At 41.7% G+C, this 18,738-nt stretch overlaps 1 protein-coding gene across 1 annotated transcript in view; it reads right to left on the bottom strand.

Annotated features, from left to right (window-relative positions):
* Positions 1 to 18,738, bottom strand: part of Zfand3 (zinc finger AN1-type containing 3) — a 262,726-nt gene that overhangs the window by 15,644 nt on the left and 228,344 nt on the right. Inside the window, exon 5 of the mRNA XM_010638851.1 lies at positions 4,747 to 4,914. Within this exon, the coding sequence (XP_010637153.1) occupies positions 4,747 to 4,914 (168 nt within the window). The remainder of the gene's footprint in view (positions 1 to 4,746; positions 4,915 to 18,738) is intronic.

Raw genomic sequence — 18,738 nt, 5'->3', positions numbered from 1 at the left:
ATGAGACTGTCCCTGCTGTCCCAACACTAGGTTTGCAGAGCTAACCTCCAACAGCACCTGGTGTGTCCACTAGGACACTGGTTTGAAGAAGACAGAGCAACTCTCAGGTCGAGGCCTCCGGGACATGTGACTATAAAGAACGGAAAACGCTTCAGCTGCCCACAGAAAGGACCCCGGGCAGGCAAGGCTCAGCCCTGGCGGCCTGCTGTACAGCATGTGGTAGCTCACCCTGGGCTAAGTCAGCTGCCTCTGGAGACCGTATCTGAAGGTTTCCCACCCACATTTCCTTAGAATGTATTCTTCATCTGTAACTTCAGATTTGCCAGGGTTAGGGACAAATGGAAAACTTGGCACTCTCCCATAGATACTGGTGAGAGACTGAAGGATTTCAACCTAAGATCAAAGACAGGCAACAAAGTCTCAACTTCTCTACACTATAACGAAGGTACAAAAAACCAAGAGAAAGAAAAGGAACACAGACTGGGAAGGAAAAAACTGCTGAGAGCTGCAGACGATGTGATTATAGATGTACAAAATCCTAATCATGGAGAACTAAATTTAGCCAGGTTACAGGATAAACAATCAAACAAAAATCAACCATTTCTAAGAGGCAGCAATGAACAACTTGATAATAAAAATTTTAAGTTCCATTTACAGCACAAACAAAAAATGAAAATACCTTATTTAATAAAACAGTGAAAATATAAACATGGCTGAGAAATTAAAGATAACCCAAATATATGGAAAGATATTATTTATGGGTTGGATTTTGTTAACAATTCTGTAAGTCTTTTTGTTTATTAAAAAAAAAAAAGTAAAGCAAGGGGCAAAATATTTCAATGTGAACCGATTTCTTATAAAGATGAATAGCCAGGGCTGGGGACTTAGCTCAGTGGTGCCACCTGCCTCACAAGCAGAAGGACCCCAGTTAGATCCCGGTACCAAAAACAAAACAAAACAACAATGAATAGCCAAAAAGCACATGAAAAACATGCCCAACATCACTAGAAATTAAGGAAATTCAAGTTAATATATCAGGAGGAGACATCTGCGCACACACCCGGTACTTGAGACTGAAATACAGTACTGAAAGTTAAAGGACTGACACTATTCAGTGTTGGCAAGGACAAGGAAAAGTGAAGCACAAAAGGGTCTTGCGATGCCGACTCTGTATTTCTAGCCCCTGAATTTTCCACAAAACCTAGCAAAAAGCTTCATGTATAGCCAGCTCAAAAACGCTTCCTGAATCGGGTCAGACAGTGAGTGATAGGCAGAAGTTCCTGGGAATGACAGACTACTCCAGAGGCGCCGGCCACAGAAACGTGGAAAACAGTAAAGAAAGTCAGATTACTCGTGAGGCCAGTAAAGCCGACTGTCCCAAAAGGGACTGCATCGAATACACTCCGTGAAGTCACCATCCACTGAAAATACGCGAAAACTTATGCAAAGTTCTTAGACTGGTTTTAAAAATTAATTCTGTGGTTCTGAGCAGCAGCACCCATGCTGTGTGAATCACCCAAGGTCTGCTGAGAGGGGACAGCATTTGCATGGCCATGATGCGGCCAGATGCAGAAGAGCGTCCTCTCTCGGCCCTGCAGGAGACAAGACTCACACAAGGAGGAGCTCATCAGTCTGCCCAAAACTGGAAAATGAAACAAATCCATTGTATGCAATGGTTTGCTGTCTTCAGGAGTTAAACTGTTGAAGATGCCTAGGATGCAGGGTATCACCCCAGCCACACCACATGCCTTTTCTAATTGGCACCTGGAAAGATTTCACAGGAAGAAGGTGTTACCTTTGGCATTGTTGATGTAAAGGTTATCTAGCCACAGTGAGGCAGAGGAGAATTCATCTTCAAAATTCACCTTCTTACTGAAAGCCCATGGAGTGCCTTGGCAATTAACAATTCCTATCACCTATAGCTGTCCCCTATGTGAGAAGGCTCAGAACTCGCCTTACAAATTGCTCTTTTGAAGATCAAAGGGAGGCTGAATGTGTCTGTGTGTGTCTGTGTGTGCTCTCGATGAGACTGTAATTTAATGGAATTTCTAGAGGAGGCTTCACTGCCAGTGCTTGGATGACAGCCCCAGGCAGAGGATTCAGGGGACCTCGGGCCACTCTTCCCTTCGGAGCATCTTCCCTGCCTTTAATTGGCACCTCATTAGAAATTAATGAAAACGACATCCTCTGTTCTTCCTGCTCTAGGCATCGAATGCTACAAAAAGGCCCATCACAATTCATAACACATTCAATTTATATAGCAATGGCTCTTAAGCATTATTTATGAGATGTGAATTTCTTGTCAGCAGTTAATAACATGTACAGAGTGGAAGGGGGATGGAAGATTGTGGATCTGTATAAAAAGAGATTTTCTCCAGCGAAGAAGTGTTCTGTTTGAGTTCAAACCACCTTCCTGAGTCTTCACTTTCAGTAGTGAATGATTGTGGTCCCCTCCTTCCCAAAACCTTTCAAGGCCGTTAATGTCTGTCTCTCCAACACTTCGTGCATCCTCAAGGAAATAGCCATGCAACTTACCCGCTCCTCGATAGAGCCAAGCAGGCACACAGGAGAAGCCTAAGAGCTATTTGTCAAAAGCAGTCTCACAGGTGTATGCCCCACTCCTGTCCTTCATTTTTTAAAGTGTGGCAGTTGACTCGGTCATTTCGCTGGACCCATAGTTTAAGACTTTTGCAGACCAAACTAACTCTCAGCTCTTGCTCTGAGAGGGCTCCCTCCATCTAACGAAAGCGCAGAGCTTTCTTCCTCAACAAAAAAGCCAAATTTCCCTTAAGTAGACTCTCAGAATTGGGCACAAGACTGAACCAAGCGTTAGTTCACTGAAAAAGAATGCAATTCTGTGGCAAACAGATAGCCTCCCACCCATGGATGAAGCACACGGCAAAGTAAGCCCAGACAGTTTGATAGTCAAAGCTGGCTTCACTGAGGACACAAGAAGTCATCTAACAACGGCTTCTGGGTTTTTTCAGCAGGGTACCTGGACCTTGGGAGATTAGGTCAAAGGTGAAAGGTAAACTGGGAAGCTCATTTATACCACCTCAGGGTCTCAATGCTACGCTCAATTCTCATGGGTCTGACCAGGAGAGGAAGCATCAGCCACTGCCAGAGGCAAGACAGCACGCTTGATGGACCAACAGCTTCATCTGCTATGGCAAATCCTGTGTAATACCCACGATTCAGTTACTTTCAAGAAAGCAACGAGAACATAAGGTACAGAAAAATCCCACAATTCTGAGGAGCAATAACCAAAACCTATGTTATAAAGGCAAACAGGCAAAAGGTCCAGGAGGTTTCACAACACTGCTAAGAAACTGAACTGCTGAAATTCTCCAATCATTCATGAACATGGAAGCAAGAATTCACAGACCTCAAAGGATTAGACCCTTCGGTACGGGGCCAAGTTGGTTACTATCAGGGCTTACAGCTTCCTTAGCTAACCATAGTATCCTTGACCTAAGAATTAAAACACAGCCTAAGCACAAGGTTCTGGCCTCACTTGGACCACACCACCTGCATGAGACAACTGAAATTTGAAAACTGCTAACTAGTGCTCTGCTCCTACCACTTACCTTAACCCTCTTCTTTACACTTTCCCATAAGCATTTAACTGTGTAGCGAATGCCCTGAAAGAGTCCATACTTCCCTAGACATCTCCCAAGTGCTCCTTGCTCCTACAGTTGAACATGTGCTTCTAACCCTGTGGAGCCACACACACAACAGTGTAACAGACAGACAGACACCTGGTCTTTCCAGAGCAAGTGTTCCCACTTAGTTCCCATACGCTAGCACTCCCCCCACCTTGGCCATTTCCAAAGGGCAGACAATTGAGGGACAGGAGCAGCAAAGGCTAACTCTTAAGACAGAGAACTTCCAGGGAGTTTAGGCCTCACCACGACCACCACCACACTTGTGGGTGGTCCATGGCCATCCTCGAGGTGAAAGGGGGCTTCTAAAGCTAACAAGAGACACCGGGTTCTCAGAAGCTAGAGCCAGGTGCAAAGTCGGCCTGATGACAGCTCTGTTCCCAGGGTAAGTTTATAATATCACACTTTAAAATCAGGAAATAAAAACAGGAGCAAGAAAAATGTGCATCGGACTAAAATAATGGATTTACACAATTTTACCCCGCTACGACATGGTAAGAACACGGGCTGAATTCCAAGTTTTGTTCCACTATGAGTAGGCATAAAGTTTTAAACCTTCTGCAGCAATCCCAAGAGGTGGTATTACACTGGAGAATCAAGAGGAAAGGTTACTTTCACAGTAATTCCAGGTGTTAACTCACTAGCTAAATTACAGTTTAAAGAAAATAATTTTCTAATCAAATCTAGAAGGGGATATAGGGAAAATTCTTTTATTTATCATAAATATTAAGACACTCCTTCAATACTAACTTAATACCTGAAAGTTTTGGTTTGTATCCCACATTTCCTGATGTGGGTCATTTTTTAAGTGATGAATACAAGAAACCAGAGTTACATAAGGGGTAAGGAGACACTGAAAGCACAGAGTAGTGATAAAGTAACTCAGTATGTCAAAGAGCAATTGGGGAATGCTTCTTTTGTTTTTGGGTTTTTGTCTGTGTGAGAGGAGATGGAGGTGAGAACCCTGCAGTCTTAATCTTCCGGGGAGGAAAGGAGGACGCGAGCCCCTTTGGGATAAGCTCCAAAGCTGTGCTGGATAGGGTGTAAGGGTGTAATCTCCACCGTACCCTGCGGAGACGCTTACCACAGCGACACGATCCCAATTCCTGCTGCACCAGCTCCAGCTTGGTTTGGCACTGGAAGCACCGACGCCGGCTCTTCTGTTTAGATCGGCTGGTTTCCTCAGACCGCTCGGTACTCTCCAGTAGTCGGGGACGTTTCACTGGTGAAGCCTCATTCTCAGACTGTGAATCTGATCAAACCACACATTTGGAGATCAGTATTAGTTCTTGGCCTAGCAAGCACAACTGATGATATACTGCCAAGCACCACCCCTGTCTAGGAAGGAACTGTGTGAGCAGAGAGCAGGTTTGTTTTGTGTTTTTAAAAGATAGGGTCTTTCTATATAGCTCAGCCTGGTCTCAAACTTTTAGTAATCCTCCTACCTCAGCCTCTCTAATGCTGGGATTATAGGTGTGCACCACCATACCCAGCAAGAGGGTTTATGATACACAATGTGTAGGGCTGGGGATTCAGCTCAGTGGTGCTGCCTTCTGCCTCTAAAGCACAAGGTCCTGAGTTCGATCCCTGCTACCCCCCACAAAAGATTTCCTATAATAATACACAGTTTATAATAATCTGTTTATAATATACAGTCTGAAGCAGACACCTTCAAGGTTGACTTCTGATCATCTAGGGCTGAAGTAGAAAGGAGAGAAATGTGGGGATGGCTCAGTAAATCAGTTCTACGCTGTTGCTGTTTTTAAAAATAGCTAAGTTTTCATGAGGATTCTATTTCAGCTAGAAATGGGATCCTCCGTCTGAACCCTTTCTTTGGAGCCTAGATGTTTACTGCTTGCATTTGTTTATTTACCTCTTCTTGGGCATTTGCTTGTCCTCGAGTGGCCTGTAGTCCTTTCAGAGAAGAGACTGTAATGCACGCTTCCACCACTGAGCTTAGCACAATGCCATATTCAAAACCAGTCTCTTTAGGACATATAACTAATCTTTCTATCAAAATCACTCGTTTTACTTCCAAACACACAAGAATAAAGTTCTAATACTGAAAATAATCCCACAGCTATTCAGAGGAGCACCCCTGCGTGTTCACCAGCAGCTGTCCAGTGCCTCCACGTTGGACGTCACACAGCCAGCAACTGCAGCCAACCCAAGGGCTGTGCCAAAGTGGCAGGTGAGGGAGATGTGCGACGACTTGCATCTTACAGCCTTGAAAAAGTAACTAAAATGCAATGAATTCAGATCACAGGCAGGCTATAAACACTGCTTTCAAATAAAGGGGGAGCTCTGTGCTCCACAGAAGCCACTATGGCATACTGAGGATGTGGTCTTGAAAATAATCCAGAGGCGACCCCTCTCCCCTCTTCCACACCCCGCGCCACAGTCTGAGCCATCACCACCCACCCCACCTAGCACAAGCGCCTCTTAACTGGTCTCCCTGCTCACCTTTTACCTCCACAGCCTATTTCCATGTAGCAGCCAAGCGACCCCATGTTAGAATCACTTCTCCGCTCAAAACTCTCTGAGAGCTCCCCTTCCCAGAGTAAAAGGTCCTGCACAATCCGCCCTCCCCTTGCTCCTGTCTCCCTGGGCTCCATCACATTAGCCTCTTGTGTCCTGCATCTGTAGCTTTGCACCTTCTGTTCCCCCCTCTGAAGTACATGTCACCCGCTGTTACATAAGACCCTTTCAGTCTCTGCTTCAAAGTCAGTTTCAGTGGAAGTCTTCCAGGATCACCCTCCCTAACACCCCCACAACACCTCCTGCCTGACAGTCCTCTCCATAGTTTGTCCCTTAAGGTTACCCCTTAGGTGAACGTAAGTTCTAGGAGGGCCAGAAATTCACCTGCTTTCTTCGGTGATGTTCCCTTGATGGCTACAATGCAATAAACCTTTCTTGAATGAAGCATGAATGAATCTTCTCCTGACTTTCCATGTAAAGTGCTAGAGTTGAGAAGCCACAGTGTGTCGCACGTATCTTAGTGTCAACTGTCTGTATGCCTTTCCCCAGCCTCCCGGGGCGAGATCTTCACCCAAGATCACCCCTACCTCCAACAGAGGGGGGCAGTTTGCTCAAAGACCCAATCCTTGTGCACTGGCATATGGATGCCCTGTGCCGTTCTGAGCGATTGCAAACTTCATTTTTCATCTCATTTAATTCCTGCAGCCCTACATGACATTTTCCTCCAAAACAAGCCAAGTAAATAAGGACTTTGATGAAAACAATTGAAAGCGAGTTCAACCTATTTCCCAGCTCTGCTGAGCGAAACTCTCCAGACCCCATCAGTGTGGCTACTGCAACCAGACAGGCTGGCCCCTTCCCCTTCTTGTTCTTCTTCGAGAGCAGCAATCTAAATGTAAATCATTAGAAAGCAGTCAGCAAAATGGAATTCACCTTGCATGAGCCACACTGCTGTCCTGGGGGTCCTTTTCCACAAATCAGCAACGGCACTATTTGTATTAATAACCCTATTTAGATATACATTTTTGTGTAACAAGAAAAAATATTCTTGAGTAAGAGCCCCAACAGAAAGTATCCATCCTGGGCCCTAAATTTAAATCATCCTTATAAAAAATTATAGTGATACCTTGGTTCACGAACAATTTGGCTCACAAACAGAACTGTTTGGCAAAATTTTATTTTTGTCTGTGAACTCTGCATCAGGTGACTAACATAACCACAGCCGTCTTTCCCACACAAACACAAATGTGGTCATCTTTTCCAAAATCATAGAACAAATTAAGTTCGTGAACTGAGGTACCACTGTATCCTCCAGCCTGGGTAACAGGACTGGGAGTTAGTTAAAACATTTTTATTATTAACACTATCAAAACCTGGAGGGTCATAGCATGCTGACAGCACTTCTAATATAACAGAGGATCACTCTGACCCCAAGACTCTTCCTTCACACCTATGACAGAAACAAGTGTGTGTATGGAAATGTGGTTCACTTTCCCAGCTCTTCTGCTAAGTCTGGCCTCACCTGTCAAATGTACTGTCTACCTGCAAAGCATCTACTTCCATTTGTAACGCAAACCTTTGCTGCAAACAAAATATAATTTAATTTTAGGTAGCAATAAAGCTGGAAGGAAAGGGGTGAGGAGAAGGGAGAGGGAGGGAGGGAGACGGGGAAAAAACTCTTCAATGTGATGTACAGCTAACTATTTTCAAATAAACAAGAGTGGTATATGACAAATGTTTAATTGTGTGATCCCTCTGAATGGGAAATAGAATTCATATTTACATACTCATAACCACCAGCTGTTCAATTCCAAACAAGTGCTTTAATGAGATTCCCAACAGTTAGGAGGTCTGTACTGCAGTAACCTCCTCTTCTTTAATTCCCCACCTTATCTGATCAACAAGTATCATCAACAATAGCAAAGAATAAGTCTTATGGCTCTGTGCTGAGACTGTGCTTTATCCATTCCATATTAACGTCAGTACAAGTGAGTATTTGTTCTGGTAGGTAGTGGGTATGGGAAATTCCTGAATGGGTCCAGGGCAGGTTCTGCTTGCGCTGCATTGGCCGTCCTAAAGGAACCCACTGAGCTCTAGTTGGTCCTCTGAGTCAATGTCCCGTATCTGTCCAAGTGCACAACCAAAGGGTCCATGTAAACAAAGTCTGAGCTGTAAGAAGTCCTAAAATATTCTACACCAAGAAAAAATATATAACACAGTGTGTTGTATTTTTAAAATCAAGGAACTATTTCTAGACATTACAGAAATCCAAAACTTTTAAGCTCTGGAATGTGACCATATACGGTTCCTTCTATCGATGGTCTATTCGACGGAAGGAAATTCTTACGCCCTTTAATGCTCTTTAACAAGAAAGGGGGAGGGAATTAAGCTCCCAAAACTGTTTACCAGTCTCCACATGCTGCCAGGCAGGAAGGTGACTATATTATATATAAATTCTTGGTAAAGCAAACCATTTATTGGCATTTTCTCACAAGTCATCTTAGAGTTTAATTAGAAGCTAATGAAATAAATAGCAGTCTACAGGAGCACCACCATGGCTGCATAAGAAATTCACATCTCCTCTGCTAATTACTTAATGAAACCTTGTGTCATGGGGTAACTGCCTTAAATAACGGAAACAGATGTCCAGGGCAAGAATTCTAACTACATAATCATGAACTAAATAATTCAACTATTCAATTATAAATTTTGTATCAATTATAAAAGAGTATCAGAAAAGATCCAAACGTGGTTAACATTAAAAAGAACCATCTACCATCCATATTAGAATAAATGAAACTGTAATTATTTACTTTTTGCTCACAAATATTATTCCTAATCCCTGAAGCAGTTTCAATTTTCTGAACAATGACACAGAACCTAATTAACTTACTCGCATACACTGAACTTGGACAGTAAGGGTTAAATGTGGAGAGAAAGGTGAACAGAAATAACTCTTACGTACAGCTTTAACTGTCAGAAGAAACAAGTCCTTGCAAGGAGCATGCTCATTAGCAGCAGGAGGAGCTGCAGTGGCAAAGCTAGAAACTGTTCCCACCCCAGGAGTTGAGAGTGACTTCTAATTAAGGTCTTTCCAAAAGAGCCAACAAAGCAGTTTTCTTTCCTAGTATGCTTTCTCTTGAGAACATAATCTAGTCTGGGTATAACCACACAAAGCTGACACACTCCCCTATCAGGTTCACAAGGCCCTTCTTTCTCCGCCAGTGTTTAGTAGAAGGACAAGGACACTACATCAGACCCTCCAGTCAAAGGAAAATGTGATCAAGGATCATGTGATTCAACAAGGTACGAAAATCTTAAGAAAAGCAGTCTACCTATCAGCTTTCTTGATCTGAAGGTAATCATTGCTTAATTTGTAACAGAGAAACAAGAACAATGCTTTTAAAAACATAACCCGCTCTGGTGGCACTGGGATCGAACTCTGGACCTTATGCTTGTGAGGCAAGTGCTACTAAGCTAAATCCCAGGCCCAAAAACATACTCTTCCAAGAGAAATTCTTATTTATGCATTCCTTGTCAATTGCAAAAAGTAGCATGGAGACTTTCAATTTAGGGACACATTTTAACTGGAGAGCTTGACTGGAGACAACAGACAGAATTTTTAAAGTAGTAGCTCTGTTTAGTCTCTGACAGAAATTCACATTTGTTCCTTACTGTCATTGTTCTTGTCTTTATTAGTCTTGTTCTCTCCTGAAAATTTCCAAATATACTGTGTCAGGTCTGTCAGAGCTGAATCCCAATCTCTTGTAATCTCCTGTCACTGTGTAGCTCTGGCAGCCAGCACACACCTGGGCCGCTAACCAGGGCTGTGCCTGCTGACACCTCTCTGCACAAGCCAACACTCAATTCTGAACCAGGACAGTGGGAGAAACGCAGGGGCAACAAAGACAAGAAGGCTTCTTCTACTCCCTTCACATCACCTCCCTTACTTCTACGAAAGAAAGATGAATCAGTTTAATCTCAGGTTCTATGACAGCTTTTGAGGTGCTCAATCAGTTTTTCAGAACCTATCACAGCCTCTTGACAGACAGACATTTCCGATCCCAACAGCCTGTGCAAACATCAGTAGGGGCAATAATTAATGAACCCTCACACACATCACTGCTGCCTCTCCTTTTAAAAGGAGCTTAAACTGCTAAAACCTCAGTCCGCGAAAAATACCACTCTCATTGGAAAAACTGATAAAAAGACTTGGGAAAAGCCTGTTTTACAGGTACTTTTCTTTCTGTTTCTCCTCACACTTTGCTTTCAGAGGGTATGCAGGGATTAGATTCATCTCCTACCATTTTTTTCTGTGTGCCACAAAAACACTTCAAGGACAGAAAACTCCCTCGTTACCCATTACATTTTTTTTCCACTTTATTCAATTGGGATTTCCCCTTCCTTTCTTATCTTCCTAATAGTCCTAGAACAATTTTGGAATAACAAGTCTGTGAAAAAAAAATTACATGGAAAGAGAATGAGGTTAAAAGCAGACATACTCAACCACCTCATCTTTGACAAAGGAGCTAACCTTCCTCACTGGAGGATCGCCTCTTTAATAAACGGTGTTGGAAAAACCGGATTTCAACCTGCCAAAGATTAAAACTAGACCCCTGTCTTTCACTATGCATTAAACTAAATTTGAAGTAGATTAAAGATTTAAATATTAAATCAGAAACACTAAACCAGTTGGAAGATAAGGTACGTAGAACTCTTGAAGATATCCGCATAGTTTCGAAAAGACTTTATGAACAAAATCTCAGTAGCATGGGAATTAGCACGGAGAACAACTGGAATCTCATATTAAAGAGCTTCTTTACTGCATGAAAAATCACCAACAGAGCTAAGAGACAACCTACAATGTGGGGAAAAAATTTTATCAGCTGTTCCTCAGACAAAGGACTATTATCCAGAATACATAAAGAACTTTAAAGAGTCAGACCCTCCAAATTTAACGACCCAATTAAAAAATGGGCATCTGAAATGAACAGACATTTCTCAAAGAAGTAAAAGCAGCAAATAAAGATATGAAAAAAATGTTCACCATCAGAAGTTATTCAAGAGATGCAGATGAAAATGACACAGATTCCACCTCACCTCAAAAGAATGGCTGCTATCATGAAATCAACCAATACATGATGACAGGGCTGTGGGGAGAAAGGAACCCTTCTCCACTGCTGGTGGGTGTGTAGACTGGGTGCAGCCACTGTGGAAATCAGTATGGAGATACCTCAAGAAATTAGGATTAGAAGTCCCATTTGACCCAGCTATTCCTCTTCTGGGTATCCTTCCAAAAGAATTAAAGGAATCATACCATGGCTATATATGCACACCCATGTTTATAGCAGCACAGTTTGTAACAGCTAAAGCTTGGAAACAGTCCAAGTGCCCATCAACTGGAGACTGGATAAAGAAACTGTGTTTTGTTTTGTTTTTTTTAATAAATGAGAGTACTGACCAGCCATAAAGAATGAGAAATTAGAGACATTTATAGCTAAATGGATGCACATTGAGGACATACTCTTAAGTAAAATAAATACGACACATGCATAAATAGCGAATAGTTTCTCTGGTGTGAGAAACTGAAAGTGTAAATAAGGATTAAAATTAGTAATTGATAATGTGAAATAGGAAGAAAAGATACTAAGGGGTAAGGGAAAGGAAAAAAAGTAAGAGATAAGAAATACATGAAAACAAAGCTTTTGCAAATAGTGAGGGGTGAAGGGTTTGAAGGAAGGGCAGAGGATTGGGGAAAAAATAAGAACCAAGATATGACATGTAAAGGTACAATTTATCCCAATGATAAATGTAAATGTATCATATACCTAAAATGCACCACTAAAAGAATTTAAGAGAAAAAAGGGAGAATGAGGTTCTAGAGGCTATTAAAATTGTGTGCAGAACGTCATCTTCATTGGACATAAAGATGAATGTAGTCTGAAATACAACTAGGATGCCAGGTGCCTGTGAGAAGCTCGTCAGCTGTTCACAGTCTGTCAGGCAGCATAGTTCCTAAGTTTAATCCTTCTCTTTCAACCCCATTTTTTCTGCCCCCAAATTATTTTCTCTGGCCTTCTCCTTTTCTATTAGATATTGAGATAGGATAGAAAAAATAAAGATAAGTTGAAAGGAGACAAGGAAATAGTAACTTTGAGAAAACAAAGGCCTTCTCACCCCTAGGCCTGTTTTACTTCCAGGTGCCTTTAACTCCTAAATTCCTAGGACTCTTAAGGATGCTATTCATCTGTAAATTGGGCCTGTTTTTCTCTGGAATCTACCTTCAAAGAAACAGCACTATTAATTGGATAACATATCTCTATAAACTTGGAACACATCAAACAGTTTATATTTTCAACTAGTTGATAAAACTCAGTGTGCTAAAGCCCACTAAGGGACAACCTGACAGACACTCGGTAAATGATAAGCAACTCAAAAGATAAGCTAGATCATCCATCTTGAGGATACCCCAAGACCACATAAACACCCGAAAACCCAGATCGTAGTGCACTTCACCTTTCAAACATCCTGTCTTTCTCTTCAATGTGTCACTTTGATTTTGACTAATAAGTTTACCTAGGTCTCTCACTGAAACATCCTGAAAGGTTTTTCTGTGATGCTAAGTCAAGAACCTGCCTAGGGCGAGCCGAGGTCCCCTTCTCCTCTTTGGAGAGAAATTCTTAACTGTATGTCCTGTGACAATGCTTGAAGGAAGGCTCGTTTTCCTTCAAAATCTCAAGAGGGAAAGCAGACCCCAGTCTCTTCTCGCTGCTGGGAACTACATGGGGAGACCTGAGGGGCTTGATCAGTAGGCCAAGGACCTTGAGAATCCACTGGAGTTTGGGGTCTCTGTGCTTCTCAGCATGCTCAAGAAACACAAGGGCATCAGAAATCTGGGCACTGCTATCATCTGACTGACTCCTTTTGGCCCTCCTGATGGCCACGCAGAAGTGCTTCTGCAGAGCCATTCTGACTGAAGACAGCCTGAGGAGCAGCAGCACACACTGGAAAATTTATGCCTTCCGGAGACAAAGTACCCACAAGGCCCAAGGTATATTTCAAAGGCTGGGATTAGGGTTTTTACTTCCTCACAGCCCATTTTGCTCTCCCTTTCCTGGTGTATAGGACCCAGGAAGCTAATCTCAGAGGTACACCTTGATACCAGATATAAGTGGGTATGCATTCATCAAAGGCTCAAGTAGGAGAATCACAATACTGAATAAGAGTGCTACAAGTGGACACCTTTGCCTTACTCCTAACCTTAAGGAGAAGCAAATTGGTCTGTATTCAATTTTGTGTTTGGAAAAATTCAAAATATAAAATACTGTGGATACGTCATCCACGTTCTGCCACCTTCTCCGCGTCTGCACTTTGTCGCTAAGCCTTCAGGGCTTCCCGGGATAAGCAGCGCACTGCGGCATGTGTGCCCTGAGTCCACCACCACCACTGCCCTAACCCATCTAAAAGTAAGCTGCAAATAACCAAAACGGTTTAATCTGGAATAAATACACATTTAATGATGGGGCAAAAATAAAAAGGGCCTGGGTTCACTCCACAGTACAGCCAAAAGGGGTGGGGGTAGGAAAAGGTGCCTTCGGAACTTAGGAGCTATTTACGATTTTAGCTAACATTTGTCACCCTCACAATCTTTCCGGTTAGACCTGTCTCTTGGAACACATTTGTATGTTAGTTGTTGCTCATCTTTTTTCCCTTTACAAAAAAATTATCAATTAGATAGATAGACCATCTCAGAGTCTGAGGACCAAAGACACTTGAGAGCACCAGTCTGACAAGCTTTTAGAGAAATAAGGACGTACTGTGTGTCTGCCCCTCGGTTTGACTCTAGATGATTCAATGTCTCACCCCTGCCACAGCCCCGCACTCAGGTGTACCTCAGTCAGTGTCAACAGTCCTGTCTTTTTAGATACATACATGTCTTTCTCTGTCAATTTTTCTCTATCGGGAATATTTTAGCCCTTTATTATCATTATTAATGTTTCAGATAAAGTAGGTTCACATGTAGTTATACACAGAAAGATCTCAAGTACCCAGTTTCCTCCGAGGGCAGCATCTCACAAAACCCTAGCACAATACCACAACCAGGCAACTGACTTGGACGGCTTGGAGACAGCCAACGTTTCTCCCCTCCAGGATCTTTTGTACTACCCTTTGTAGCTAACTTAGTTTCCTCCCTCCCTGCTTGGGGCCTAGCAACCCTGGCAACTACTAATCTGTCCTCTACTTCTACGACTGTGTCATTTCAAAAATGTCATATATACGGACATATATTACCTGTTTTTCAAGTTCATTTTTAGGACTATTCATGAGAATAGGTGGATATGGCAAAAAGGTTCCTTAAATATTTCCTTTAGTAATACTGGTGATAGCACAAAGCTCTCATTTAGTACTCATGCTTTCTAAAAGCTTTTACACATAAAACTCCTTAGTTTTTACAAGGCTATGAAATAGGTACTATTACTACCTGCATTTCAGATAAGTAAACTGAGGCACAAGTTAAGAGAAATGTTCCTGGTCAAACAGTCATAAAAGAGTTTGAGCCAAGGGAGGCTGACTAGACACCTAGCTATTTATTAATCATTACGCTATCCTGTTACACTTAAAATATCCTACTTCTGCCTGCCCATGAAAGTACTTCACCATTTGAAGACAAGTTTCTGCTACTTTCTGTCTATAAACGCTGAGCTACATCTGGAAAGGGGGAAGGGGGCAGATCCTGGGCCAAGTATGGAAACAAAACAAGCTTCTCTCTGTTCCACAGAGAATCCTCTTGTCCAAATATGATTGTCAATTTCTTTAGGATGTGTCTCTGTGTACTCATTCTTCTTATTCTGTCCTAAAATATGATTTATAAGACTTCTCATACCATTTTCTCCCCATACCTGCTAACTCTCTGGGTTCTATGGTTTGTAATCATAGTATTTAGTTTATATAAAAAATCACTTTATTCATTATATTCTTTGATGTGCTGACTATGTACCACCTGTCATATCTTGGGCTTATCGTGGATTTAGATATTCTCATGTTACTTGCAAAAAGTCCATCCACCGAAGTTGATTATTTGTAGGATGGTACAAAAAGTGGCCCCTAACAGCACAAGAAAAGCAGATTTTAAACTTTACTTTTTAAAAATAAATCAGAAAAGGCAGTAAAGCATGGGCCCCAGAGGCAGAAGTCAAAGATTCCTCTTCTCAACTATCCTGACAGCCCCCACAGCCCAAACACCAGAGCGCTTTACAAAAACCCATAAACCACTTCTGGGCTTATCGGAAAAACAGTGGCCACCATCATCATTCGTAAAGTGCCACTTCTACTGCACTACTGACTAAAAGGGCAACATCACCAGGAGCTAAATTCCAAGGAGAGGTGGTTGGTGAGCAGAACCATCAGAGCAGCAGGGAATATAGCAGCTAGCCTTTGCAGCTGGGACGTGGCACACTATTACTTGTTTCAGCAACTCCATGAGCCCAGACCTCTCTTGCCTGCCGTTAAACCACACTGCTTTTCCACACAGATTTTTCAGCTCTCATCAAAACTGACAATATCAATAGATAACCATCCCCACCCTTCCTTTTTTTGGTACTGAGGACTGAACTCAGGCCCTTTTGTGCTTGCTTGTGAGGCAGGTGGCGGAACCACTGAGCTAAATCCCTGGCCTAATTGTCCCTTTTTATAACCTGCTTGGGTAATTTAGAGTTCAACCACATTATAATGCATTGGTATTTATAAAATATTACATTTTTAGTATGAGGTATAGTACAAAATAAGGGAACATTATTACAGTGAGACAAAACAGAAAAGCAAGATTAAGAAATCCAACAGAAAAGCTACAATTCACAGGCCATAGGCCCAAATCCCTTGCTTTTTATTCCTTGACTACAAATCAGTCTGTGTTCATGAAGATTCAAACTCTGCTTGTATTCAACTATCTTTTCCAGTATTACCAGAAAAATAATATTGGCTATGATTTATTTTCATCTGTTCAAGGAATGAGAAATTTGAAAGGTCCATACAGAATTCAGATTTACTCACACAACTGTATTAAGATGGTCAATAATGTTTTCACTTAAGTTTCTCAGAATGTTCATCCAGAAGTTAAACCTTCCATAAAAATGTGCAGTGAATCTTCTCTTGCTCTGTGGTTCCATGAGGCCTATAGGTTTCTTATTTTGCCTTACAAAATTATAAACTGATTTGAACAGCCGGGAAATACCTGTGGCTATAGCCACTTCTTCCTACCGTTGAATTATACTTGACGCCAAGAGGGAAGAGATAAAGCCAGGAATCTTTAAATAATATTGTAGTCTAACAGAGTGGTCTCCAAAGCCTCAATGACGCCCTTACCTTCAAGACTTAACCTGATCCGGCCCTGGTTCCTCTGCTAGGGAGGTTAAAAATAGGCACCTTTTACAGAAAAACACTGCAATACACTTAAGTAGAGTGGGGGAAATTGGTACAGATGAGCAAAACTCTAATATTCCTGAATTATTGTGTAAAACATACACAGAGAAGTCAAATACTTCCAGAAAAACCATTTGACCTCCAGGAGGTTTACTTGCCCTCCCTGTGGGTGCTTTTAATCTTCCAACTGTGTTTCCGATCTAAGGTATAATACAATCTTCTACTGCAAGGTAGAAGCAAAATCAGCTATATGTTATACTCTGTTGGCACTCAACAGTAAAACAACAACTACAACAACTACCAAGGAAAGGACAAAGATGAAGGCAAACTCTGTAACAGGACCAGTTCCCAATAATAACAATTTTGCCATGACAGACTGTCATCCTGTAGAATGTGTGCTCCAGGTTTAATGTAAGGGGGAAATGTTTGAATGTTTATATTTCACTGTTTAAAAAAATCAGCCTGAATGCATAAATGAGTAGATGCTAAAATTAAATAGCTGATCTGTTTTTTAAACAATTTTTGTTTCAAATTTAGCATCAGCTTAATTCAGTTCTTCTTCCTACCTGTCACTGAAGTTTCTTCTACCCAAAATCTAGTCTTTTGACTCTGCACTCTGGGAGAATCCTTAAGATTATAAATAACTTGTTTATGTCTCATTCTAACTCCTTCCAATGTGAGGCTGAAGAACCTAAATTCAGATTCCTTCCAGAATGCCAAGAGAAAGGTTTGTAGCCCTTTTCTCCCGAAGGGTACAGTAGGTATTCCTTACTTAGGGGTGCACCAGGGTTAATCAAGCGGGCACTTTCAAGTATGCAAAGGATTTAGGAGGCTGGAGAAAGCTGCTTTAAGGAAATGGTAAAGATAGAGAAATAATGCTAGTTGTTAAATGAGCTGCTGGGTAATCTGACACAAGGAATTCTGCATCAAAATTATTATAAAAACTACCTCTAGTCAGTATCTGAAACACAACAAAAGCAAGTATCTTAACATTCTGACCTCAATTCAATTTATTCTACTCAAATTTCTTTCTTACCTTTAAATAAAATAATTATTTATCCAGGTGCCCACACTATGAACAAATATACTAAAGATTATATATCACATTAACATTAAATGTCCAATTCTGTAAAGGGTACTATAGCCATATAGAATAATGTATTGATTTTATGACTTACACGTAGAAGGTTTTAGTATAAAGTAACTACAATACAGACTCTGCAATAACTAAGAATACTGAGTCTGCAATCTACTCAAATGGTTAGGGCTATGGACACAATACACAGACACAGACACACAAACTCAAGACATAAAGCAGATGTTAACATCAGAGTCTGGGGAGGGGGTGCACAAGAATTTTGCATATTGTTAACTTTTCCACAAGTCGGAAATGTTTAAACACCTCTTACCCCTGTATTTCAGAGTAGCCATACTTGGAGACGCATGACCTGAAGCCCGCTGCATGCTTTCCCAGAAATGCTGGCACCACTTGGGCTCATGAGAGAATGCATGGCGAGACAGCTGACGTGCCTCAGAGAGAAGCTCAAGTCAGCTGGGAGTGACATCAGAGCTTGTACTTCCCCAGGTTTGTAGTGAAATCAGGAATAAGTACACTTTAATGCTTAGTCACCTGTCATGCTTTCAGACTATGGTTCCTCCAACCCGAACAGGGAACCATTTTTAACTGTGTGACAACTGCTGCAACTGCTGTGCTGTGTCAGGAATGAGGATGGCAAGACCTTAAGATGTGATTTTAATCTTCAAGAAATGGCCTTCTCAACAGAGTGCCAAGGAAAGGTAGACCTGAATCTGGTCGGTTACAGGGACTATCAGCGCCAAGTTGGAAACAAGTGCTGTCACAGCCAGTCCCTCACATTCAAAACGGCACTATGTACGGAAGTTCCTCAGCCAGCTCCCGCCCAACTGTCTTCTTATAAAAGCCATTTTGTGTACTTGGACATGTAACCCAAGCTATAACGTAATAACATTATCTTTAGTTGGTTCCCAAATAAATATGTACCTTGGCCCATATTCAAGGTAAAAAATTCAAAGATTGTCTGCTGTAGTTTCTATTCTTTGCTAAAATAATGAAAAATGGGCACAATCTGACTTAAACGTCCTATTTTCTTGCATATGTGTGTGTGTGTGTGTGTGTGTGTGTGTGTGTGTGTATATATAT

This window comes from Fukomys damarensis, unplaced genomic scaffold (assembly GCF_012274545.1).
Source record: "Fukomys damarensis isolate Sample0158 unplaced genomic scaffold, DMR_v1.0_HiC HiC_scaffold_20, whole genome shotgun sequence".
NCBI classification, from domain to species: domain Eukaryota; kingdom Metazoa; phylum Chordata; class Mammalia; order Rodentia; family Bathyergidae; genus Fukomys; species Fukomys damarensis.
Note: the sequence above shows the minus strand (reverse complement) of the source record. Positions and strands in the feature narration are given on the sequence as shown.